The 25,453-nt window shown below is 39.3% G+C and overlaps 1 protein-coding gene and 2 long non-coding RNA genes across 3 annotated transcripts in view; all 3 read left to right on the top strand.

Annotated features, from left to right (window-relative positions):
- Nucleotides 1–9,982: 9,982 nt before the first annotated feature.
- LOC124881047 overlaps nt 9,983–25,453 on the top strand; it is a 42,597-nt gene continuing 27,126 nt past the window's right edge. Inside the window, exons 1-3 of the mRNA XM_047386533.1 lie at nt 9,983–10,000; nt 10,330–10,418; nt 10,709–10,764. Of these exons, the coding sequence (XP_047242489.1) occupies nt 9,983–10,000; nt 10,330–10,418; nt 10,709–10,764 (163 nt within the window). The remainder of the gene's footprint in view (nt 10,001–10,329; nt 10,419–10,708; nt 10,765–25,453) is intronic.
- LOC124880879 lies at nt 17,225–20,993 on the top strand. The gene is made up of 3 exons (XR_007041484.1): nt 17,225–17,334; nt 20,573–20,628; nt 20,876–20,993. It is a non-coding gene; the product is annotated as an uncharacterized LOC124880879 (long non-coding RNA).
- Nucleotides 21,089–23,644, top strand: LOC124880881. The gene is made up of 3 exons (XR_007041485.1): nt 21,089–21,238; nt 21,435–21,766; nt 22,589–23,644. It is a non-coding gene; the product is annotated as an uncharacterized LOC124880881 (long non-coding RNA).

The following is a 25,453-nucleotide window of genomic DNA, read 5'->3' as shown; positions in this document are numbered from 1 at the left end:
CTTTGACTTAAGCAAAGACTCACCCACTTACATTGATGCAATAGGAGTTCCTCAAGGCGTACCTAATGAATATAAATTAGCGGATCAAGTCTCAGCAGGCTTTGAAAACATCCCCATTATAACAGCTTTGTTCCCTGTTACTCCCAATAAAAACGTAGACCGCATCAACTACATCCATTACAATGTTTTACGTCTAGCTAACTTAACAAGGGATGCAGTAGAAGGCCTGTCTGAACAATTGGCACCAACCTCCCTCATGGCTGTGCAAAACCGAATGGCATCAGATATGTTGTTAGCAGCGTCTGTTCGATGTTTGGGGATATGTGTTGCACTTTTAATCCCAACAACACTGCACCTGACGGTTCCGTATCCAAAAGCTTTAGAAGGATTAAAAACACTTTCAACCACTACGCATGAGCACTCAGGACTAGACAATCCATTAGAAGACTGGATGACGGGCATGTTTGGACACTGGAAAGGGTTGATTATGTCATTGTTTATTTCCATTGCTGTTTTTGTAGCTATTATGGTTACCTGTGGATGCTAACGAGGAGGAGGACGAAGATTAACCCGTAAGAGTAAATTACAGGGCGTCTGATATGTATTACTGTCTAGGGAGCAGAAGGATGGTGGAATATTATATTGGCATATTTGGACAGACTTGGAATAAAGCACGGATCGACACCCTCCAGTTAGAGGGGTCACGACTCCCTGTCAAGATTTAGAAGGTTGTAAGCATCCTTGGGACAACAAAGGCCCGACAGGCAATAGTCCCTGGGCACATGGCGTGGCATTGGAGGCAGGGTCAAAAAGCATGATGACAAACCTTTCCTTCTGCTCCACAGGTTGTAATGATTGTTAAAATCTTTTATTTAGCATCTCCAAGTAGTGGTGAAGTCACATAGGTGACTTCAAAAGGGGGAATTGTGGAAATATAAATGCCTTATCATTAGTAGCTAAAGCTAAGATATATTTGGGATTTGCTGCTTATAGATTGATTATTATTAGGAGTTTTTAGTTATGCTTTTGAGAGTTAGAAAAATCCTTAAACAGTAGCTTCAAGTGTGGTCACACAATGAGTGTTTATTATTCAAGGTTAAAGCTTGCAGGTGTTTTCTGTCTGTATCGTGAGAAGCTGGCAGTGGATTAAGGAGGCATGGTAGTCCTCTCACTGAAGATTCCTGAAGACGTGTGGGAAACAATTCTTTAATTAAATGATGAAATGTATCTCTGTTTCTTTGATACTGTTGCTGGGGAGACATCCACAGACAGAATGATTGTGTATGTGTACTGCATAGCAGCGTGGGGTATAAAATGTAATGTGGCGCACCCCCAGTGAGACAACACACAGACGTTTCCAGGTACCAGGGTAAGTGTGTGTCTCCCTCTCTGAATTCAGATTGGTTTTAATAAACTTGTGGAAACGTACAACTGATCTCTGACTGAGGATTGTCCTTTGGGGTGCCAAATAAAAAGAGTCGGGGAGAGGTGAGGAGTAATGTAAGAATTAACTGACGGCCAGTAAAGTTTTCCTACCTCAACAGTCCCCTTAGACATATTTCAACATAACTTATTAAAATAAAAAGGCACCTTTGTTAACTGGAAATAGCACTTAATATTCAGGGAAATCTGCATGATTATATAAACAACTCCTCCATGTTCAAACAGCATGAAATTGCTGGCTCAAACTGTGTGCCAGTGTTTAATTATGAGGCTTGAAGTCAGATGAAAAGTCTCATTCTGTAAAGCCTTCAGAAAGTTTTGATTCAGGTCTGTTCCTTCTTTATGCAGCACAGCTAAAGTTTGCAAAAACTTAACCCTATCTGTACATCTTAAGCCCACAGTTCTCAAGATTGTACTGCTATAGATGACTTCTATTTAAAGAGAAACCTGTGCGTCCGCTGGCTTCCTAGAAACTGGTGCTTTTCTTAAAACCAAAGGGCCCTTCTGAGTATCAGGTTTCAGTTTGAGAGGGAAGCTGTTGAGCAGAACATTTCAACAATCTGGTGAAATGGATCCATTGGTTTTCAAAACTCACTGAGCAACTCTAGCTCCTGCAAATGCACAAGATAAAGTCATCGGTTTCTATGTAGCTGATAGATGCCCATCGGGATGTGGATGTTATGTAATTCTGAAGATTTTGATGAACTGTTTTACCCCAGTTCAGCAGACTAGCTACTGCACCAGCTTTACACACGATCACTGCAACATGCAAAACTGCAGAAGCAGCCAAGGGCTCACTAAAATAACAGGGGCCACCACAGTCTTCATTTAGGGAACTGCAGCAAGCGCTGTATTGGGTTGTGGTGTGAAACAGAGGTTACGTGTTACGTGTCAGAACTTCACTTTCTCACACATCCTACGATCATAGATGTGTTTCTCATCAGCAAAAATCTCCTTACCAGAAAGACAGTATCAACAGGTCAAATTAGTTCCGTTTTTTATTGTTCTGTACATATGATTTTAGATGCATCAGTCTGTGGATGTAGCCACTGGTGTCTCTGCACAAAGCCAATTTGAACATCGACACACTATGTGCTGATCAATCCCTCTACTATGACTTTTGTGAAAAGTTTTCAGAAAAAAGGCACCAATGCTCACAAAAGTTTGAGGAGTGGGTGTCATGCCTGCAAAATGTTGAAGTATAGCCAGTCTCTGCTGGTTTGGTCTGTGGTTTCATAACAATCTTTTACTAGATAAAATGAGCGCAGTTCTCGCTATGTTGAAAATTGTCGCACACTCTCAGTTGAGCTCACTAGAGACCGCTAACAGTAAAGTTTTCTAAAATCATGTCAGCTCCGAAGGGTGTGTATAAACTGCATCATATCATGACGGGCCTGCAGAAGAAAACACCCCCGTTAGACCAACCCTCTGCTACGCTCCTATACCTTCCTGTTGAAAACCCTGCTCTTCAACTGCTTTCTTCCAGCTGTTTCCTCAAAGTCTCCACTGTCTTAGTAAGTACACCCCTTTTTCTCAACCCCACCCTGCACCATCACAGGAGTCAGACAGGCTCACTCTGCAGAAACACAGAGCTATGTAGAGGAAGATGTCAGAGAGGAAGAGGAGCGCTCTGTGGCTGAACTTTCAGGCCCAATCAGAGGCAGCGCCAAGTTGGATAGTTTGGAAGAAGGCTGTTAAATACTTTGGCAATACAACAAATTTGTAGAAACACATGAAAAATCCTGCAGCAGAAAACAGAAACGGAGAGAAGAAGAGAGGCATCCTCCACTCCCTGACCCTGACTGACCCCTGACCCCAAAGCAGAGGTTATTGACAGCAGTCATCTTCTGCATCAGTTTATATTAACGTTTAAAGTTCAACCAGTCATGAATGTTACTGAAGCCAACTCAAAAATATTAATTATGCTAATATCTTGATATAAATTCATTGCCCACAGCGGAGACATTTACAGAATTATAGCAGGAAACAAGCAAGTGTTCAGTACAAACACAATAATAATAAGGATATATAAAGATATAATAATATAATAAGTGTTATAAGAAACAGAGAATGAACAGAGCAATTTAACTCCATGAAATATGAACATAATCCTAGTATGACATGTTTAAAGAGTGATAACATAAATAGCATAAAATAAATACATAGAAATACTGAAACTGAACCAAATATACTGAATATAATATGGCTCAGACTTGGCTGAATATAATTAATCTATTGTGCAGGGGCGGACTGGGAAGAAAAGGGGGCCCGGGAGTTCCTTACAGATTGGCCCCCTTTAACTGCTGGGTTGAAATGTTGATGAAAAATATCGGCCTATAAATATATATACGCACATAGTTACAGAGCTCATGTTTTTATTCTCACATGGTCAATATAATTTACAGCAACAATCTATATGCACACATATTTAACCTATAAGGTCAACTATAACAAACACTTATTGGCTCCTACCTGCAGTCATTAGATGTGCACCTGGTTAGCACTAATGATGCTATTTTTAGCTTTAGATTACATCTGGTAACAATGTTATTAAAAATCATTAGCAGTTCATGCACCACTGTCCAAGAACACTGATCATAGTTTCTCACTAAACTCTAAAAGTTTTTTAACCTTCCTCCAGGTGCTGCGTAGGGTCCATGTTGAGTTTTTAAAGGCAGACATTTCAATCTCTTTGGGCCAACTAGGTTTACACAGTAAAAATAAGGCTGTTGACCTTCTAGTACCTGTAGTTAAACTGGTCAGTGAAGTTTGGCCATTTCTTCTTTTTCTTAGAGGTCAACTAAAACTGTACTTGATGGGTTTTATGGCGCCTCTAGCCTCTGATTGATGTGCCTCCATGTTGGGATCTGATAACTAACCAGCCGAGGATCACTGCCCTGTTTTTAGTTTTTTCAGTTTAATTTAATTTTTATTTTTACTGGGATTTCAAATATAACAGAGTAAAATAGTTAAAACATACTCAAGTATATCTAAAAGTTCAGCTTTTGTAAACTTCTTTAAAAATGTGCAAATTCCAGACAATTTGTACTTAATTACAATGAAACACAAATAAATATAATTCGTTACTTTCCACCCCTGCTGGTTTTAGTGCATTTTTAGTACAAGTCAGAGATTTGTTGCTACACTTTCCTGGAGGGTTTTATTTTATTAAATCTCAACTTTCCAGCACCACCTTTACATTTCTTGCTTGCTTTCACTGCTCCATCTTCACAGCTAATATGGACCTATTTAATGTTGCTTCTAGCGGCAGTGATTGAGAGGCAATGATCCGTGGAGTAACACTGAACATCTCCCTGTTGGATGCAGAGATTTAATTAATGTGGCACTAGTAGGGAGCTGGCCCTGCAGCGCTCGTTCATGTGTTTAACGGTCATCTCCGCAACCCTCGCTGAGCAGATCCTTCTGACTGGAGGGAGGAGAGGTATGGAAGGTGTTCCTGGTGCTCAGTGATTACATACAAGTTAAAGACTTTATTTTTATTTAACTTGGCCGATTCCCCAAGAGATATGGGGATCAGGGGGAGGCTGGTAGGAATGATAGTGAAGGACCTGCAGCCTCTTTCCCTTGTGAAAGATGACGTCTTCCGGGATTTTGTGACGACCCTTGACCCGAGGTACAAAATTCCAAGTCAGAAATCTTTAACGGAGGGGAAACTGCCAGCGCTTTATGCAGACGGCTGTCCTAAAGTCAGAGAAACATTGAGTGAGGTGGACAATGCTGTACTGACAAGTGACATGTGGACATTAGTAGCCACAGAGGCCTATTTAACAGCCACATACCACATCATAGATGAGAACTGGGCCTGGCAGGTTCAGACATAATGTGCTTAAAACATGTTATTTTCCCAGACAACACACAGCCAACATCAGTTCACAACTTACTAGAATTGTGGGCATAGAGGACAAGATTACAGCTGTTGTTGCAGATAATGGGGCAACATGGTTGCTGCTGTGTGTGAGGCAAGTTGGACCCACCACCCATGTTTTGGTCACAGTTTAATCTTGGTGGTAAAAGACTCTCAAAGCTGTCCCTGGCATGCTTGAAATTCAGAAGAAAAGCAGTGCAATTCTTTATTTCTTTCATCACAGATCTACAGCTGCATCCAAGCTCCAGGAAATCCAAAAGCAGCAAAATTTCCCTGAATAAAAACTACTTTGGTCCGTTGAGACAAGGTGAAACTCTACATTCTAGATGTGGAGAGATTGTCCAACCAAAAGGATGCAGTTACCACAGTCCTCTGTCTACTTGGAAAAAGCTCACTTTGCTTGAGTCAGGTAGAATGGTCTGAAATCATTCTCTCCATTAAAGCACCAAGACCATTTATGGAGGCAACCAGGGACATTCAGGGCCACTGAATCCTTACTATGGGCTTGCTGTCAGCGCCTTTTTAGACATCAGATTCAGAAACCTGGGGTTCTGTGACTCATGAATTGTACTTGTCAATGAGATGCAGTCAGTAAGTCAGACGTCAGCACCTTCAGCTGCTTCAAGCTCAACCTCACAGCTCTGCCCACAGCTCTGCCACCAGCTCTTCCCCCACCTCTGCCCACAGCTGTGCCACCAGCTCTGCCCACAGCTCTGCTACCAGCTCTGCCATCTGCCACCAGCTCTGCTACCATCTCTGCTACCAGCTCTGTCCTTAGCTCTGCCACCAGCTCTGCCACCAGCTCTGCTACCAGCTCTGACCTTAGCTCTGCTACCAGCTCTGCCATCTGCCACCAGCTCTGCTACCATCTCTGCTACCAGCTCTGTCCTTAGCTCTGCCACCAGCTCTGCCACCAGCTCTGCCCACAGCTCTGCTACCAGCTCTGCCATCTGCCACCAGCTCTGCCACCAGCTCTGCTACCAGCTCTGCTACCATCTCTGCTACCATCTCTGCTACCAGCTCTGACCTTAGCTCTGCTACCAGCTCTGCCATCTGCCACCAGCTCTGCTACCATCTCTGCTACCAGCTCTGTCCTTAGCTCTGCTACCAGCTCTGCCACCAGCTCTGCCACCAGCTCTGCCCACAGCTCTGCTACCAGCTCTGCCATCAGCTCTGCCACCAGCTCTGCCACCAGCTCTGTCCTTAGCTCTGCCACCAGCTCTGCCACCAGCTCTGCTACCAGCTCTGCCACCACCTCTGCTACCATCTCTGCTACCATCTCTGCTACCAGCTCTGTCCTTAGCTCTGCCACCAGCTCTGCCACCAGCTCTGCCACCATCTCTGCTACCATCTCTGCTACCAGCTCTGTCCTTAGCTCTGCCACCAGCTCTGCTACCATCTCTGCTACCAGCTCTGTCCTTAGCTCTGCCACCAGCTCTGCTACCAGCTCTGCCACCAGCTCTGCTACCAGCTCTGCTACCAGCTCTGCCACCACTACACCTGCAGCAAAAGGTGGGATTTGGGCAGTATTTGACTCCCAAGTCCTTTCATCTCAACACCAGAGGACAACTGACACTGATGTTTGAATTGGAATCAGAAGGTTCACAGAAGAAAGGCCAGGAACCAGGAACCAGGATCCACTACTTTGGTGGAAAAACAATTCCCCTACATTTCCCTCTCTTAGCAAACTGGCAAAGAAACATTTGGTGTTTGTTGCAACCTCAATGCCAGCTGAGAGGGTTTTTTCGAAGGCCGATCAGTTAGTGACTCAAAGGCGATTTGCATTGAAAGCAAAACGTGAACATGGTACTGTTCCTGAACAAAAACCTTTGAGCAAAGCATTTGCTGGTATGAGCTTTTGCTGCCGTGAGATTCTGTCCTACTGGATAAAAACTGCATTACTGTGAAAAATACAACTTCAAAACTCTTCAAATACATTAGTCAACAATTACTGCACTCTAAGCAGTCCTTTATTCGTGATATTTTGTGCCGCCCTAATTAATATGTTATTAAAGTATTTTGTAGTCATCTCTAAACTTTGTCCAAATTCTGTCCCAGCTTTTAACAAAATAATCTGAAGGAAAAACCACAAAAACACCTAAAAGTCAGAAGTTTCCTGAAATATCAAACTTAAAGATTATAAAGTATCACTATTGGTATCAGCAGGACTGGCCTTGTATTTAGTATCAGATCAATATTCATTTCAATTCAATTCAGTTTATTTATATAACGCCAATTCACAACACATGTTGTCTCAAGGCACTTCACAACAGTCAGGTTCATACATTCCAATTAATCCTAACAATTGAACAGTGCAGTCAGATTCAGTTATTTATTCAAATTGGATAAGAAGTTTTTCTATCTAAGGAAACCCAGCAGATTGCATCCAGTCAGTGACTTGCAGCATTCCCTCCTCCTGGATGAGCATGTAGAGACAGTGGACAGTCACTGGCATTGACTTTGCAGCAATCCCTCATACTGAGCATGCATGTAGCGACAGTGGAGAGGAAAAACTCCCTTTTAACAGGAAGAAACCTCCAGCAGAACCAGGCTCAGTGTGATGCTCATGCTCATCTGCCATAACCAACTGGGGGTTTGAGAGAACACAGCAGAGACACAAAAAGAACACAGAAGCACTGATCCAGGAGTACTTTCTATGGGAAGGAAAAGTAAATGTTAATGGATGTAACTCCTTTAGTCATTTCATCTAGAAAGAAAGAACAGATAAACTCTGAGCCAGTTTTCAAAGTTAGAGTCTGAAAGAGAGCACATAGAGTTAGTCACAGTAAAAGCTCAGTCAGTAGCCATGTCTAGGAGAGAGAAAGGGTTAAACACTGAAAGACAGGGCCATGTGGGTCATCGGTAGCAGGTGAGCATTAAGTTGTTGCCAGCAGAAGCTCGGACGATTCCCCTCTCCAGAAAGGTGTCACAGGTAGACACAGAGTCAGGCCAGGTGTAGCTTCTAGGAAGAGAAAAGAGAGAGAACAAAGTTAAAAGCTGAAATAACAGCAAATAATGCAGGATTGGAGAGTAGTGTGAGAATGTAGCGAAGAGAGTGAAAGTGGTCATTATGTCCTCCAGCAGCCTAAGCCTATAGCAGCATAACTACAGAGATAGCTCAGGATAACCTAAGCCACTCTAGCTATAAGCTTTATCAAAAAGTTTTAAGCCTAGCCTTAAAAGTGGACAGGGTGTCTGCCTCACGGACTAAAACTGGGAGCTGGTTCCACAGGAGAGGAGCCTGATAACTAAAGGATCTGCCTCCCATTCTACTTCTAGAGACTCTAGGAACCACCAGTAAACCTGCAGTTTGAGAACGAAGTGCTCTGTTAGGAACATATGGAACAATCAGATCTCTGATGTATGATGAATCTAGATCATTAAGGGCTTTATATGTGAGGAGGAGAATTTTAAATTATATTCTGGATTTAACAGGGAGCCAATGAAGGGAAGCTAAAATAGGAGAAATATGATCTCTCTTTTTAATTTTCATCAGAACTCTTGCTGCAGCATTTTGAATCAGCTGAAGGCTTTTAACTGCATTTTGTGGACATCCTGATAGTAAAGAATTACAATAGTCCAGCCTTGAAGTAACAAATGCATGGACTAGTTTTTCAGCATCACTCCTGGGTAGGATATTTCTAATTTTGCCAATGTTCCGGAGATGAAAGAAGGAAATCCTAGAAACCTGTTTAATATAGGATTTAAATGACATGTCCTGGTCAAAAATAACACCAAGGTTTTATACTTTATTACCAGAGGTCAATTTAATGCCATCCAGGTTAAGTGATTGACTAAGCAGTTTCTTTTTTAAAGACTCCGGTCCAAAGACGGCAACTTCTGTCTTGTCTGAATTTAGAAGCAAAAAATGTAAAGTCATCCAAGTTTTTATGTCTTCAAGACATGTTTGTAGTCTATCTAACTGGTTGGGTTCATCAGGATTCATGGATAAGTAAAGCTGAGTATCATCAGCGTAACAGTGAAACTTTATTCTATGCTGCCTGATAATTTGACCAATTGGAAGCATATATATAGTAAAGAGAATTGGCCCAAGTACTGAACCCTGTGGTACTCCACAATTAACCCTGTAGTTTAAAGATGATTTATCATTTACATGAACAAACTGGAATCTGTCAGACAGATAAGACTTAAACCAGCCTAGTGCTGTTCCCCTGATCCCTACAGCATATTCCAGCCTTTCTAAGAGAATATTGTGATCGACTGGATCAAATGCAGCACTGAGATCTAAGAGGACAAGTACAGACACAAGTCCATTATCTGAGGCCATAAGAATATCATTAGTGACTTTCAGCAGAGCTGTTTCAGTGCTTTCAATACTAAAATATGCAATATCACACAGCTCTACTGAAAACGTTTAGATTCATAAATAATAAATTCAACCATTGCAGATTAATCAGATGTGTTCCAGCAACAGTTTGCTGCAGATTATCTGTTCTCAGATGAAATCCAGTGAGTGTTTCTTTGATTTTAACATGTGGGATTATTTTAGAGTGGAAAGAAGAAAATCCATCAAATCATTGAGTGGTTTCTAGATTTCCTACAATGATGATGTTTTCACCTGATGAACTGACAGACTGATGTTACCACCATGAAGAAGCAGATTTAACCAATGAAAATAAGCAGCTCTAGAAAATGAATGGAGGCAGATTGGTGAGAAGTCTTTGCAGCCTTGAAGACATCCTGAAACATCTTCTCATGGTTTCCTGATCATTTAGTTTTAATAACAAACAACAATGTTTCCTGTCAGGTTGTTTTTAATTACCAGAAGTTACTGAGTTTAGATCAACAATATTAAGAATTATTTTGTTTTTATGTCTTGAAGTTTGTCAGTAAAAATACTAAATGATAATTTTCTCTACATCATGATTACTAAACATTCTCTTTGTAAAAGTTTTCTTTGCTTTGAAACATGAAAACATAAATCAGTTTGAGATTCTTCAACCAATCAGCATATTTCCTTCAACTTGTATCTCTAACAGCGATGGACTGACAACCTGTCCAGGGTGAACCCGCCTCCCGCCCATAGACTGCTGGAGATCGACCCACTATGGATGAAGCTGTATAGAAGGTGACTGATTGTATCTCTAACCTTTGATGAGCTGATTGTGTTTTAGGGTCATGAAGGTTTAGCAGCTCCAGCATTAATGTATTTAGTTGGATTGAAGGTAAAATGGTTCTTTGGGTTATAAAGGTTCTGATCTCTGCTCTGAACTTTTTACTGATCTCAGGAGTTTCCATCTGAAGGAGCTGAGGTTGAAGGTCAGACTGAAATGTTCTGAGTTCAGATGTTCCTTGTTGTCTCCTAGAGATGTTGGAGCTGATGTGTTGCTGACTCTTCTCCTCTGTCTCCTCTCACAGGGAGAAGATGATCTGCAGGATCCTGCTGCTCATCATCCTCAACTCATGTCTCTGTGGTCAGTTTCCATCTTCTCTTTGTTCAGTCTAAATCCATCAATAATCAGTGAAAAGTCTGTCAGTGAAGGTAACACTTCAATCCTCCAGCTGCATTTGATCAAGCAGTTTTACTTGAAGAGAATCAAGCAGAGCTCTGACAGCACAGAGACCATCATGTGACAGAAACCTCTAGAGATGTAGTTTAAAGACTCCCATGTTCCAGTTCTCAGTGTGTCTGCTCCTCTCTTTCCCTCTCTGTCTCCTCAGCAGCAACATTTGTAGTGAATGTGACACAGAGCTGCTATCAGGCAGAGGAGAACCACAACATCACTCTGGAGTGGACCTTCACCACCAGACCTCATGGATCCTGGAGACAACTGTTTATCCTCTGTGAACTTATAGCTCCTCACAGAGAACTGGTTCTGTATCAGGTCCATGAAGGTGTTGAGGTGTCAGAGTCTCAGGATGAACAGTTTTCAGGACGAGTCCAGAGTGACAAAGACGTCCTCAGAGAAGGACGAATCAGACTCCATGTGTCCAGACTGAGGACTGAAGACTCTGGTCTGTATCTGTGTGACGTGATGAATGATGAAGGTTCTGGTTCTGGAAGATGTCGACTCAACGTCTCTGGTGAGTTTCTGCTGCATCAACTGAACCTTTAAAGTGGTGACTGTGGCTCAGTGATGAGAGTAGTAATCTTGTAATCTCAAGGTTGTGGGTTTGATTCCAGCTTCCTCCTGCTACATATTGATGTGCCCCTGAGCAAGGCACTTAACCTCAAAGTTTCTATGTATGAATGTGTGCGTTAGTGAGGACCTCTGGGTGAATGTGGTAACTAGTGAAAAGCACTTTGAGTGGTCAGTATGACTGGAAAGGTGAAATATAAGTTCAGTCCATTTAAAGTTCTTCTGATAAAAAGTAACAAATATTTAAACTTTGTGTTTTTTTCAGAAATTATTTCTCTCTGGTTCTGTTGGACTTTTTCATTCTGAAACTTTTTTCCTCTGATTCAGTTTGAGGAAAATCAGATGGAGGGAAAAATCCTAACTGTGTTTCCCTCAGAGAGTCAGAGGTTGATGAAAAGTCTCCATGTTACTGTGGGTTTGTGAGCAGAACCGACCCAGTTTATCCAGGTTAAATCAGAACTAAGTGTCTCTGTTGTTGTTTCTATGGTTTTATGTTTGTTTAATGCTTTCTCATTACACTTTATTCTTCTGCAGGTTTCTCTAAAATCCAAAGTTATAAAATATGAAAACAAACCAAAACCAGATCAAATGTTGCAGGAACAGTTTCTCTGACAGCAGATCAGGAACTTTTTCTCATTCTGAGTGAAATGTTTAGTATTTCCATAAATCTCCTTCATTGTTTTGTCCTTTCAGCAGCTGCTGATGTCTCCCCAACCCAGAGACCGACTGTGGATCCAGAACCAGAAGGCCCAGGATGGATCTTCCTCTATGTTTTACTGGGACTGACAGCAGCAGCAGCAGCAGCTCTGATGGTCAAACTCCTCCTAAACTGTTATTTCAAAGCATCAAACTCATATTCAGTCGTTTATCAGAACCCTGAAGGTTCCTGAAGCTGCTGTAGGAAGAGTTAAATAAGAGATGCCCTCTAGTTTAATTCTTCATTACTTCTACAGAGTCCCATCAGATCCAGAGGTGGGTTTTAAGGTGTTCTTGATTTGATCTCTGACCTATTCTAACATATAAGCGCATTAAAATACTTTCTGTTGCTGTACTTAACAAGGTGAAAAGCAACAAGACTGTCAACAAACAGGAGTCAGAAGCACCAGCAGCTCACCAGTTGCTTCTGCTCACTAGCTAGCAATTAACCATCAAGCTAAATCAGGCTACCCCAAAATGTAGTTTACTGTTTAGGAACAGTTAGCATGAAGATGTTTCAGCAGACCAACTGCTAACCAGTCAAGCTAGTTTTATCTTGGATGTTGGACATTCGTGCTCCACAGATTCAGCTGCTTCTTCCTCCTATTTGAACAGATGGAGGCAGTCTGATTTCAGGCTGTAGCTCTCTGCTTGCTCCCTCTTACACATGGTGGTTCGCTAAGGGACCTTCAATGCATTTTCAAACCAAAAACTCTTGAGAAACAAAAATTAATAGTTTCATGTATATAATGTCGAATTATTCTACTAGATGACACAGACAAGACACACTCCTTTTTATCTGAGTTCAATGTATTTTCTTTTTTTACATATTTTTGTAATCAAAATTCATGGTTTCTGTTTTAAAACTTTTGTCATGTGACCCAGTGACACAAAATGGGTGAGACCTTGAGAATCGTCACTGTCTGTGTTTACTTGTAAAATAGACATAAGGAGTAACTCTGGGTTGGCATCAACTTGTGAGGAGTAAAATTGATGAGCAACTAATCACCCTGTGGTGTAACAGGAAATGAATATTACTGTATAAATATGAAAAGGCAAGAAAGGCAGCTGAAAATGTTCATTATTTAAGTAAAGTCTGAACCATGTTCAATAATGTTAGAAATTGTTAGAAATTATATGTTGGAAATAAAACTGTAGATGTGTGAGATCACATTAAGACTATGTCTGTCATGTTATAATAAATTAACATTCATTTTGTGAAAGTGGGTCACATGACCTGAAAACAATTTAAAAAATATGAATTTTTATTACAGAAATTCTTTAAAAATAGAAAAAGCATTAAAATCAGGTAAAAAGAAGAGTCTCATCTGTGTAATCTAGTAGGATTTGGTGTTACTTTTATGTTACTGGGCCGTAACACATGAAAACTATTGACGGTCCTTAAGTGAACCATCATGTATTGGAGGAGGGAGCAGGCAGAGAAATCAGACTTCCTGCATCGGGTCAAACAGAAGTAAGAAGCCAACCTGACCCGTGTTTGGACCCTACGTATACCTCTAGGGTCAAAGTGGAAGCCCAATCAGCGCCACGGTAAGCCACCACCACGTCTGAGCACTTTATTTAAAGCACTTTATCTGCTTCAGTTGGTCTGTTTCTAATGTTCACGTGTCATTAATAAATTCATATTTATACAGACATGTTGTCTGGACCTTTATTCACTGTTGAAATGTTTGACTGTGTTTCCAGAACTGATAGAAACTCTGGTAATACGAGCATTTTACTAAACTAATGATTTATTCAGTCAAATCTACTAAAACACACCAGAGACATAAAGTTTTATTTATTAATCAGGGAGATTTGAACAAAAAGTGTTCAAATGTTTCCTAAAATGATGTGAAATATGAAGTAGACTCCTCATCATCATGATCTTCATCAGTGAGAGCTGAAACAGTGTTAAAGGAGACCAACAGACCTTCACATCATTCACCTTGGACCAGTTCAGAGAGCTCAGTGATCAGATCTGTTCTCTCTCTGGTTTCTGGGTTTAACAGCAGACCTGAAATTAAAGGTGGAGGTCCAAACTTCATCAGAGTTGATGCTGTTTTGGAGGCAAAGGGTGGTCACACCAAATATTGATTAGATTTAGATTTCTATTTTGTTCATTCACTGCATTTTATTGATTGATGAAAATAAATTATTAAAACTTCCAGTTTTGAAAGCATTCTTTGTTTACAGCATTTTTTCACGCCTAAAACTTTTGCACAATACTGTACATTGATACACGGTCTAAAACTGGTTACCTTCTCATCTCACCTGAGCTCCATCTCACCTGCATTAAATGGAGACAGTAGCGAGTAGCGCTGCTGCGCCCTCTAGTGGTGAAAAGTCACCAGAACAACAACATCATAAACTGTCTCCAAATAAAGGAGACAGATTCAACGTTGTTTTGGTGGGATAAGAAAAACAAAACAATTTTAATATTGAAAGTCTGCATTTTTTAATTAAATTGCTTCTTCTGCTGTTGCTGGGCTGAACTATTTTAATTTTAAAATGATTAATTCATTCTGAAAAACTTGACCTGTTCTCTAAGTAAATGCATTGATCAGTAACTGGCTTGGACCAGACCATCACAGGACAAACTATTTAATAAAATAAAATCACTGATTATTATGATCAGTTGAAGCTGCTGCCACCTTGTGGTAAAGACATGTTCCTGCAGCTCAGCAGAGATAAACAATCAGTGATTTTAGTTCATGATGTTCAGTCAGAAAGTGTTTTGTTCAGATTATTAAACAGGATCAGATGTTCTAATGACTGAATGAAGTCAGACTGTAGATGTTCCTTGTTGTCTCTGAGATGTTGGAGCTGATGTGTTGCTGATTCTTCTCCTCTGTCTCCTCTCACAAGGAGAAGATGATCTGCAGGATCCTGCTGCTCATCATCCTCAACTCATGTCTCTGTTCACCTGAGATCTACTGTTAAACTCATAAAACATCAGAAACTATCTGTGTAATTTATAAAGTTGAAGCTTTGCTGTATCAGAACCAACAGTTTTCAGGATGAGTCCAGAGTGACAAAGACGTCCTCAGAGGAGGACCAATCAGACTCCATGTGTCCAGACTGAGGACTGAAGACTCTGGTCTGTATCTGTGTGATGTGAAAACTGATGAAGGCTTCAACTCTGGAAGATGTCGACTCATCATCTGTGGTGATTTTAGCTGAAGGTGAAATAATGACTGGATCCTCCCTGTTAAATGATCCCTGGTGGAGTTTGGACCCTGAGAACTGGTTTATCTGCTAATATTGTTGTGTCTAACTGTAACATGTTCAGCAGTGAACTGATAGAAATATACAGGTGGTGTTTCAAACCTCATGTTTCTGCCAACATTAACAACCAAACCATCAGGAGGAGAAATCCCAGAAGTTTATCTGCTAAAGTAAAAAACATCAGTCCAGGTCAGGGTCAGATAAAACTGTCTGTAGAAATCTCAGAGCAGCCGGAAAACATTTTAGTTTCTAACATCAGTGCTGGAAAAAAGGTCAAAAGAGAGAAAGAATTAAATATTTACTGAGATAAATTAGATTATTTTTTCTCATTTAGGATAAATTTATGTCAGAAGCAGAAAGAAATGATTAATTTCATCTGTTTTCCTCTTTTCATGAAGCACGAAGGTGATGCTGGCATGATATGGGCTGATATTCTGTATAATCCCAGCTGGATGTTTCTACGGTGAAGAATGTCAGAGAGGTGAAGAGGTCAGAGGTCAGTCTGGATGAGCAGAGAGAAGGAGCTTCATGGTCCTTCAGGGTTCACAGCTGCTATAAAGTTGAACTTCTTATTAGTTTCACTAAAACAACTGAAGACCAGTTTGACCATCAGAGCTGCTTCTGTCAGTCCCAGAGAAACATAGAGGCTGATCCTACTGGACCTTCTGGCTCTGGACTCAAAGTCTGTCTCTGACTTTTGGAAACATCAGCAGCTGCTGAAAGGACAAACAATGAAGGAAATTTATGGAAATACTAAATATCATCTGTGTTGCCCTGCAATGGACTGGCAACCTGTTTATGGTGTACCCCACCTGTAGACTGCTGGAGATAGACACCAGCTACCCTATAGGGGGGAAGCAGGTATAAAAATGGATGGATGGATGGATGGTTTATGGAGTTTCTCAACATAGAAACCAGTAATAACACATATCTACAGCCTCTTGTTCTTACTGCTGTGTCTGAAGTCTGTTTCAGCTGCATCAGGTTCTTTTATAACTGGATTAATTTATCTGTTTTCTGATCAGTTTGCAGGTGCAGTCAGTATTTAATGAAACTATGCAGAAAACAAAGTTTCTTTTTATGAAAATGTTGTCAGACTACATTCTGTCTAAGTGCAGCAGGTAGATTATTTTGAGTTGTATAACAGGTTCATTTCTCAGCACGTCGTTCCCTTCTTGTCAGCATGTTTCTCTGATGAGTCATTTAGAAAAATCTCGACCTGCAGCTTCATTGATATCATGAAGTTTATTTATTCAGCTGATAATCCTGTAACTGTTAAGTGGAAACACACACTAAATAATCCCTTAACAAACCTATTGATGTTTCTGTCAGGTTATTTGTGCGGCTGTATTTAATCTATAATTTCTGTGATCATTAACGTTCTTAATGTTGCCATGGAGACCAGTATCTCAGGGGAGATGTGTTTTTAGACTCTTTGTGTTTTTAGATTAGAAGAACAAACCAGTAACACATTTCCAGCTGATTTTCTTTAGACACCAACACAACAAACTGTAATCTGGTTCATATTGTAAAATTACAAGACAATAAGTCACAGTTCAGCTTAGATATGTATGGATCAGAACCAAAGTTTGTTATGAGGACTCGGGAATGAGGACAAATTAGCTTTAAAGCTAAAAGTGTGTGTGTGTGTGTGTGGGTGTGTGTGTGGAGCTTCAGTGTTTGACAGGATGAAGGTTTCTGATGATTTCTCTGCAGAAAAGCTTCAAACATCATTTCAGAGTGAGAGAAGCTGAGGCGTTCACACCATAATTCACACATCAAACCAGAAGCTGTTTGCTCTGCTTTAAAGTCAGACTTTCTGTCAACAAACAGGTCACAAAGGGGCGGAGAGCTGGGAGTCTTTTAGGGTGAACAAACAGTCTTGTTGGATCAGAACGTCTGACTGAAGACTGAACATCAGTGCTGCTATTTATCCTGAAAGGATCCATAAAATTCTCACTCTTTCAGTGAAAAGGAAATGTAAGTTTTATAAATATATTCCTTTTTAATCAGTTCTTTTTCTGAATTTGATAATTGCAGTTTTCCCTGCTCTGTTTCAGATATGTCTTAATTTATGATTGATTTAATCAATGAGGTTAGTCTGAGCTACAGCATCCTGTTGGCGGTCAGACGAGTTCCTCTGGTCCTTGGTCCCCAGAAGTGATCTCACTCTATCTAAAGACTCTTTAAGGAACGACTCTCAACCAGTTTCTAACTTTCAGCTCCTTTAATCTAAGTTAAGGCAGAGGAATGATTACAGAGATCAGGGCGGAGGCTCTCATCTCGGACCGTCGCCGTCTGTTAGAGGATGACGAAGAGCCTTGATAGAAAGTCACATAGTTTTATATCTGGCACTCCAATGCAATGGATGTTCTCTCCCTCAGTGATTATCAGTAGATTATGTGTCACCATTGTGGTGTCTATCTGTTAGATTGTGTAGTAGCAGGTGTCCATCCTTAATCTAAGTGTGCTGTAGGTTTCTAATCAAACCAGTTATACCAGCTGCTCCACCATCAAACCCAGTGCCCCAGCCTCAGGTCATTTATGACAAACCTTGGGCTGTTTATCCTTGTACTGTATGTCTATGAGCATTCTTATCCTATTCTAACAAAAGGGAAACATTAGAACTTATATTTTATATTACTGTGGTATAAATGGGAAAACAGCTATGAGTCATATTAATAAAGGTTATTCCTAACAGTAGCATTTATTAATGATCTGCACTGTGGGTTGATAGAGGGTTTAAGTTCAGACCCACCATCTTTTGTGTTTATAGCAGCTGGAGCTGAAACTGTTTGACTTCAGGACCAATTACAGCCTTTCATTGTTAGACTTCTGCTTTTAAATCTAAATTAGAAATTATTCCCCCTGAAATGTTCTCAGAACAGACAGAAGAGGCCTTTTAGCAGGCTTCACTGGTCTGCTGGTGTATTTTATAAATATTATAATGTTCATTTAAACTGGATGGACAAACCTGTTACTGGTAGTGAATTACACAGATAGAGAGATGGAGAGAAATAAAAATATATATATAAAAACAAAGCAGCACATTTGTAGATAACACTGCACCTGATTATTTATAATGAAACGTTTAAGCATCCAAAAGCACTCTCTATTCTTCATCAGTTTGTTGCAGGATGAAAGTTAAAATATGGTTTCATTTCTCTGCCTGAAGAAAACTAAGCAAACAGGTTGGTTCAGGAAAGCCTGGAGACAGGAAATCCCTCTTTGTAATTTTTGTCTCTGAAAAGTCTCCATGTCACCACAGGTCACATTGTGCTTTTATGTCACAAGGTTTTCTACTGTGGAGAAATAAAAGCTACAAAATATTGAATTTAAATTCATTTAATAACAATCAGAAATTTTTTTTATGTCTTACAGCTCTTATTTCCCAAGAGCAGTGACCAACAATAAATGTAATAACTGTATAATAAGCTGCTGCTTTCATGATTTGGTTATTATTAACATTGGAACTGCCTTTAAACGTCAGACAGGCATCTTTGCTTCCTGGTTTCAAGTCTCTTTTAAAACATATTTTCTCTGTAGTTTTTGACCAGTTGTAAGTTTACTATTTTCTATTGTCTCTGTTCTAGTTTATGTGTTTTAAATGTCTGTTGGATGTCTAGTTTTTATTTATTTGTCTTACAGCACTTTGGTAAACTCGCTGTCTGTAAATGTGATTTATAAATGAATTGGATTTAAATATTATTTCAACGTGTTTCAGTTAAGAAAAATATTTCTCTGTATAGTTTTATTTGATATTTCATGTATTTTCAGCTACAACTTGTCAGATGTGGGTGGTGCTGATCTTTCATTATGAACAAATTATTTTGGAAGAATAAGTAGTTTAATCCCACATTATTTCAAAAAAGATTGGCTAAAATGAGATGGATTAAAATGTGTTTAGAAACTGCTGGCAGCAGCTGTGCAGGTATTATATTAATGTGATTAGATTGTAGATTTTAGTGAGATTTATAGAACATAAATTATTTTTGTCTTTAAATAATTTAATTAAACTTCTCTCTAAGCTATTATACTAATATTAAATACATGCAATATAAATACCAAAAACATCAATTTAAATTAACTGCTATTATGACCTTATTGAAATTTGGTTTAACCTGATTACTGCAAAACTTTACATCACTTTTCTCCTGTAGTTTTGTTTGACTTTGCATTTCTTCCATTATTTTGTTGTTGTGAATAAATTTCCAAGAGAAAAAAGATTTTTATTGAGATTTAGTTTTAATTTCAGTTCTTTGCTTTTACAGAATGTAAAGCTTGTTTCTACCACATCTGGATAATATTCAACATCACAAAGAAATGAATTAAAATCATGTCTTCTATGAATCAATCTCTTCTCTGTCAGAAGTGTCCGCTCATAAAACTAATATTAATGCAACCTTTGTTACAAGGTTCTGGTTACTGATCAATTCTGGTGTCAGAGATCCATTTAATAACAGTCAGACGGTCCATGAGACCAAGCTTGAAAGACAGCAGCTTCAATTCAGTTCAGCCCAAAACTCCCTCATTAATCCCAGGTAAATGAGATGTTGGAGGAACTCTCATTATCTACGGTTCTTCAGAAAGTCAGTATAGATGTTGACTGCTGTGGGCTGGAAAGATCTCCTGTAGAGTCTGTGTTGCAGCAGATCTGATGAAGCCTCTGACTGAAGAAACTCTGAAGTTATTCGGATGCTTGCTTTGTAAGGAGAAATCAGATTTATTCTTTTATATGAAGCATCCTTATATGTTAAATCATCTCTAGAGGCTCCACCACAGATGCAGCATTATTTATCAGAATGTTGAGCTTCTAAAGTCACTGAATCTGATGCTTCAACACCAAGAGATGATGAGAGAAGAACCTACACACTCCATAACAGATGTAACGAAGATTTTTAGACATTTGCTGCAAATACTGAACAACCTAAGCTTCTTCTAGAAATACAGTCTGCTTTGTTCCATTTTCAAGACAACATCGCTGCTCCACCTCCAGTCCATTGTCCTGGAGGCAGAACCATGATGATGTCCATAAAAGACTGTAGAGAACTGAGTGTTCATCTGACTCGTTTTAATTTATGATTTTGAGTCAGAAATTGTTTTTGGTTGTTGATGTCCAATAAAGATCTGACTGAAGTCAGACTGTAGATGTTCCTTGTTGTCTCCTAGAGATGTTGGAGCTGATGTGTTGCTGACTCTTCTCTGTCTCCTCTCACAGGGAGAAGATGATCTGCAGGATCCTGCTGCTCATCATCCTCAACTCATGTCTCTGTGGTCAGTTTCCATCTTCTCTTTGTTCAGTCTAAATCCATCAATAATCAGTGAAAAGTCTGTCAGTGAAGGTAACACTTCAATCCTCCAGCTGCATTTGATCAAGCAGTTTTACTTGAAGAGAATCAAGCAGAGCTCGGACAGCACAGAGACCATCATGTGACAGAAACCTCTAGAGATGTAGTTTAAAGACTCCCATGTTCCAGTTCTCAGTGTGTCTGCTCCTCTCGTTCCCTCTCTGTCTCCTCAGCAGCAACATTTGTAGTGAATGTGACACAGAGCTTCTATCAGGCAGAGGAGAACCACAACATCACTCTGGAGTGGACCTTCACCACCAGACCTCACACATCTATAGATTCCTTCTTCATAAACTGTGACCTGTTAACTGATCATGGAGTCATTATCCTCTATCATGTGTATGAAGGTGTTGAGGTGTCAGAGTTTCAGGATCAACAGTTTTCAGGACGAGTCCAGAGTGACAAAGACGTCCTCAGAGAAGGACGAATCAGACTCCATGTGTCCAGACTGAGGACTGAAGACTCTGGTCTGTATCTGTGTAACCTAAAGACAGATGATGGGTATGGTTCAGCTAAATGTCAACTTAAAGTTACTGGTGAGTTTTTTCTGCACATTTCAGGCTCAGATATGACTATAATTTGGAACTTTAAAAAATCTTTTTTGTCTTCTTTTTTTTAATGATTTTCACTTGAAATGTTATTTTTCTAGTTGTTAAAACTAATTAAAGTAATTCATCAAAGTAATATCCAACAAAATGGAGATGAAATCATAACTTATTTTGTCTTTTACAGCAGCTGCAGGTAACTTCCAACCTCAGAGACCGACTATGAATCCACAACCAAAGATCTGGGGAAGGACCTCCATCTACATTTTAGTGGAACTGACAGCGGCTCTAGCTGTAGCTCTGCTGGTCACACTGTGCTGTTGTTGTTGTCGTTCAATGAAATCTGCTGGGGAGAAGGAAAAATGCAAAGAATTTGTTTAAAAAAAGGAGGAGCTACTTTCTCTGGACGCCTAGAGGTCCTCTGACCTTTTCACCTCTCTGCCTGCATCAAATCTCCGAGACCAGAACACAAGATGATTGAAGGAGGAACATCTGGTTCTAGGAATAGAAGACTGGCTGGTAAAGTATTAGTAAATAAAATACCTGTATCTACTGTGGCCAAACCTGGTTAGTCCTCTAGATGGCAGTAGAAGCTTTCACAGCAGGGACCAATGAGTGCAGAGGATCTCTGGGGGACAGTTTCCAGAGTGAAGGGCTGTTCATCAGTCAGATCATTGATCTGGATCAGTCTGGTAGATCTTCAGATGAGGTATTCATGGACTTATTGTAACAGTCACTAAAAGGAGAAACCAAGTGTTCAGCCTAACATGTTGGAGCCGCACAAAGCTTCATCCTGATTGGCTCTTAATGAGTTATTGTTATTTAAAAAGGTTTTAGTCATATTTACCTCATTTAAAATGAATGTTTAGTGTTTAGTTTGATCACGAGAGTAAAATAAACAGCAACTTTAACTTGTATCCAGGAAGCTTTTCATCCTAAATCAGTCTGATGACATGTAGCTTTTAATGAAACTGGTTTTATTTAGATGATTGATTCATGTTTCTCACCTTCTGTTGGACGTGGGAGGAAAAATAAAATATACAGAAGAAGCTGAACTAGAAGTTAAACCAAAATATAAAAACAATTAATCAGCAACAGATGAAACATTCAAATAATTTCAAATCAGCACATTTATAATAAGAGGAATGTATTATTTTACCAAGACAGATCATTGGATTTATAATTTTACAATGGTCAGAAAGTCTGCATATGATACACTTATAGTTCTACTATTTATAGAAGACATCAAGCTGTTAGAAGTTAACTGAAGCCTCTCAGATCTGTTTTCATTCTGGATTTGTTGTCACTGCTTCCATCGATCTTTCTGCTCTGGTTCTGCAGCAACAATCAGGGATCTCTGCTCTGAAAATGGATCCTAATCTTCTACCATCCAGATCTCCTGCAGACCTCCTGCTTCCATCCTCCGTCTCATCCTGTCCTCCACCAGAGTCTCCATCATCCATCGGTGAAGCACCAACATCTGGACAGCAGGGGGACCATTCAGTCCAGTGTTGATCAGAGTCTAACGAACATCAAACTGTCCTGAAATCAAGGCAGCTAGGAGGTTGTTGTTTACTCCTACTGTCTCCTGCAGCCATGTTGCACCATAATGTGTTTAAAGACCTTTAATGAAAGAAGACTGATGCTTTATGCTGCTAAAACATTGAAGCTGGGTTCATATGTTACTAATTTAGGACTAAAGATTAGAGAAATTAATCTGATGGATTGCTGGATTTCCACTCTGCAGCAGCTTTGTAGTTTTTTTAAATTTTATTATTAGTTTAAGCTGCCCTCAAAAGACTAAACTGATTATATGTTTTAGTCCACTATTCTTATTTGTTCTGCAGCTCATTGATTTCAAGCTGGTAACAAATAGACCTGAAGCATTGAAAGCTGGTCTGTGATTGGTTGATGGCAGTTAGAGTAATATCTGGTTTTATTATTTAGTTTCTGTCTGATCAGCAGCAGCAGGTCCTCCATTTCACCACAGCAGTGATACCGATTAGAAACAGACGTCAGCCGACCTGGTTTGTTTGTCCATCTTCAGAGGAAATGAAACAGAACGGGCCTGAAATCATCAGAAATCTTCATGAGATGCAGTTCAAGGAGGATAAAACCCTCTGGAAGATATTTTAATTTGCTGCATCTTTATTTATTACCAAACTATCAAACTTCTGTCACTGAAAACCAAACAGGATCAGTTTTTTCTGTAAATTATAAACTCTGTGAAGCTTTTATTGCTGCTGATGAGAATAATAACTGACAGCAGTTTTAAAAGGTTTCTTGACTCAGTGAGACAGAATAATGGACCCTTATTATGACCTAACGCTGTGAAAGTCTCTGTTATTAAAACACTTTGCTAACATGAACAATAAATCCATATTTATGCAAACATGAGTAAGATCCTCACTCACTGAAGAAATATTCCAGATGTTCAGAGTCATAATATTTATCCACTTTTATTAAGAGATAAAGCAGAAAACAAGAGTCTGAGCTGTTTTATTTTCTCCAAATGAAATTTTTAACATTCTGGCTTCTGATGGAACTTAAATTAATATTTATATAATATGTAGTAAAATGGAACAAGACGTCCTTCTTATTGCTGTGATTTTATCCTGTTGAAGGTCCATATAAACCCAGTATTTTGGCTCTATATTTGCTGCACTTTTAATGTTCCCATAATCCTCCCAGGATGACTTTTCATAACCAGCTTATTGTTCTCTTTTCTTCCACAACAATTTCTTCCAGTCCCTCAAACACTGAGAAGATGAGGAGCTCCAGGTGAAATATTTATCTAAATGTTGAACTAATTTAGAATATTATTAGACTTCTTAGAAAACCAGAGTTAATTCTTCACATTGTTTAATATCTTAAACTGAAATTAAATCCTGGAATAAATCAGGATAATCCTTGATTCATCCTCTTTATTCTGTAATAAAAGCATTCAGACAGATCAATCTTTACTAATAAATAATTTTATTGGTGTTCAAGCAGATGAGTTTCAGCAGAGCTGTCCAGCTAACATGATGATTTGAGCTTATTCTTTATTTTCTGCTAACAGCTCAGAGGGATAAAAACTGAACTTTATGTCTCCTTAAATCTGGAACAAAAAGCTCAGCATCAGTTTCTCCTCAGTGGTTCAACTTGTTTATTCAACAGTTACTGACTGCTGACTAAACTACGGTATAAAGCAACATGCTCTAAAAATATACTGTTGAATTATAATCTGATGGTTAATCTGAAGATGATTGAAACAGAAAGAAGCTGAAATAGAAACTAAAGCTTCAGATGAAGTGATGAACTCATCAGTTTTAGTATTTGATCAGTTTTAAAGCTGTGTTGTCTCAGACATCAGCTCCTCTTCATCGTTATGTTTCCTGACACTTTAAAACTGTTCCTTTAATAAAAGTTATCTAACAATATGACATTAAAGAGGCTTTAGACAAAGATTTTATATAAAGTGCTTTAAGTGAGCAAATTAATTTGAGGTTGTAGAAATATGATTTTCTAACATCCAGTCAAACCGCTCCTCTAATGGCCAAGTTTGACTGGATTAAAAACAGCCAATCAGAATCAGCCAAGGAGAAAACTTCCTTAAAACTAACAAATCTAATTGGCCTAAAGAATCCAGGATTTAAAGAAACATTGGAAAAAATGATTGGATTATTAAATGTAGTATTGAAACAGAGCGCATTAACACTACTAGCTACTGTCTCTATTAAATGCAGGTGAGATGAGAAGGTAACCAGTATTAGATAGTGTATCAATGAATATGAACATGAACCATCATGAATCATCATATAAAGTTGTATGACGACATATTAGATCTTTCTGGAGTTATCTGAGATAAAACCTGAACTAGAGGCAAGTATTTTATGGACACTGTGGAAATTAGAAGAATAAATAATAAACTGGTTTATTTTATGGAGATGGTTGATGGACACCTATGTTAGCAGGCATCACAACACCCTTCATCTCATCTTCAGTTCTGGTTAGCCTTCTACTGATGAAGTTTGGACCTCCACCTTTAATTTCAGGTCTGCTGTTAAACCCAGAAACCAGAGAGAGAACAGATCTGATCACTGAGCTCTCTGAACTGGTCCAAGGTGAATGATGTGAAGGTCTGTTGGTCTCCTTTAACACTGTTTCAGCTCTCACTGATGAAGATCATGATGATGAGGAGTCTACTTCATATTTCAAATCATT

Source organism: Girardinichthys multiradiatus, chromosome 14, assembly GCF_021462225.1.
Source record: "Girardinichthys multiradiatus isolate DD_20200921_A chromosome 14, DD_fGirMul_XY1, whole genome shotgun sequence".
NCBI classification, from domain to species: domain Eukaryota; kingdom Metazoa; phylum Chordata; class Actinopteri; order Cyprinodontiformes; family Goodeidae; genus Girardinichthys; species Girardinichthys multiradiatus.
The sequence above is the reverse complement of the archived record's forward strand: the minus strand, read 5'-3'. Positions and strand labels throughout refer to the sequence as shown.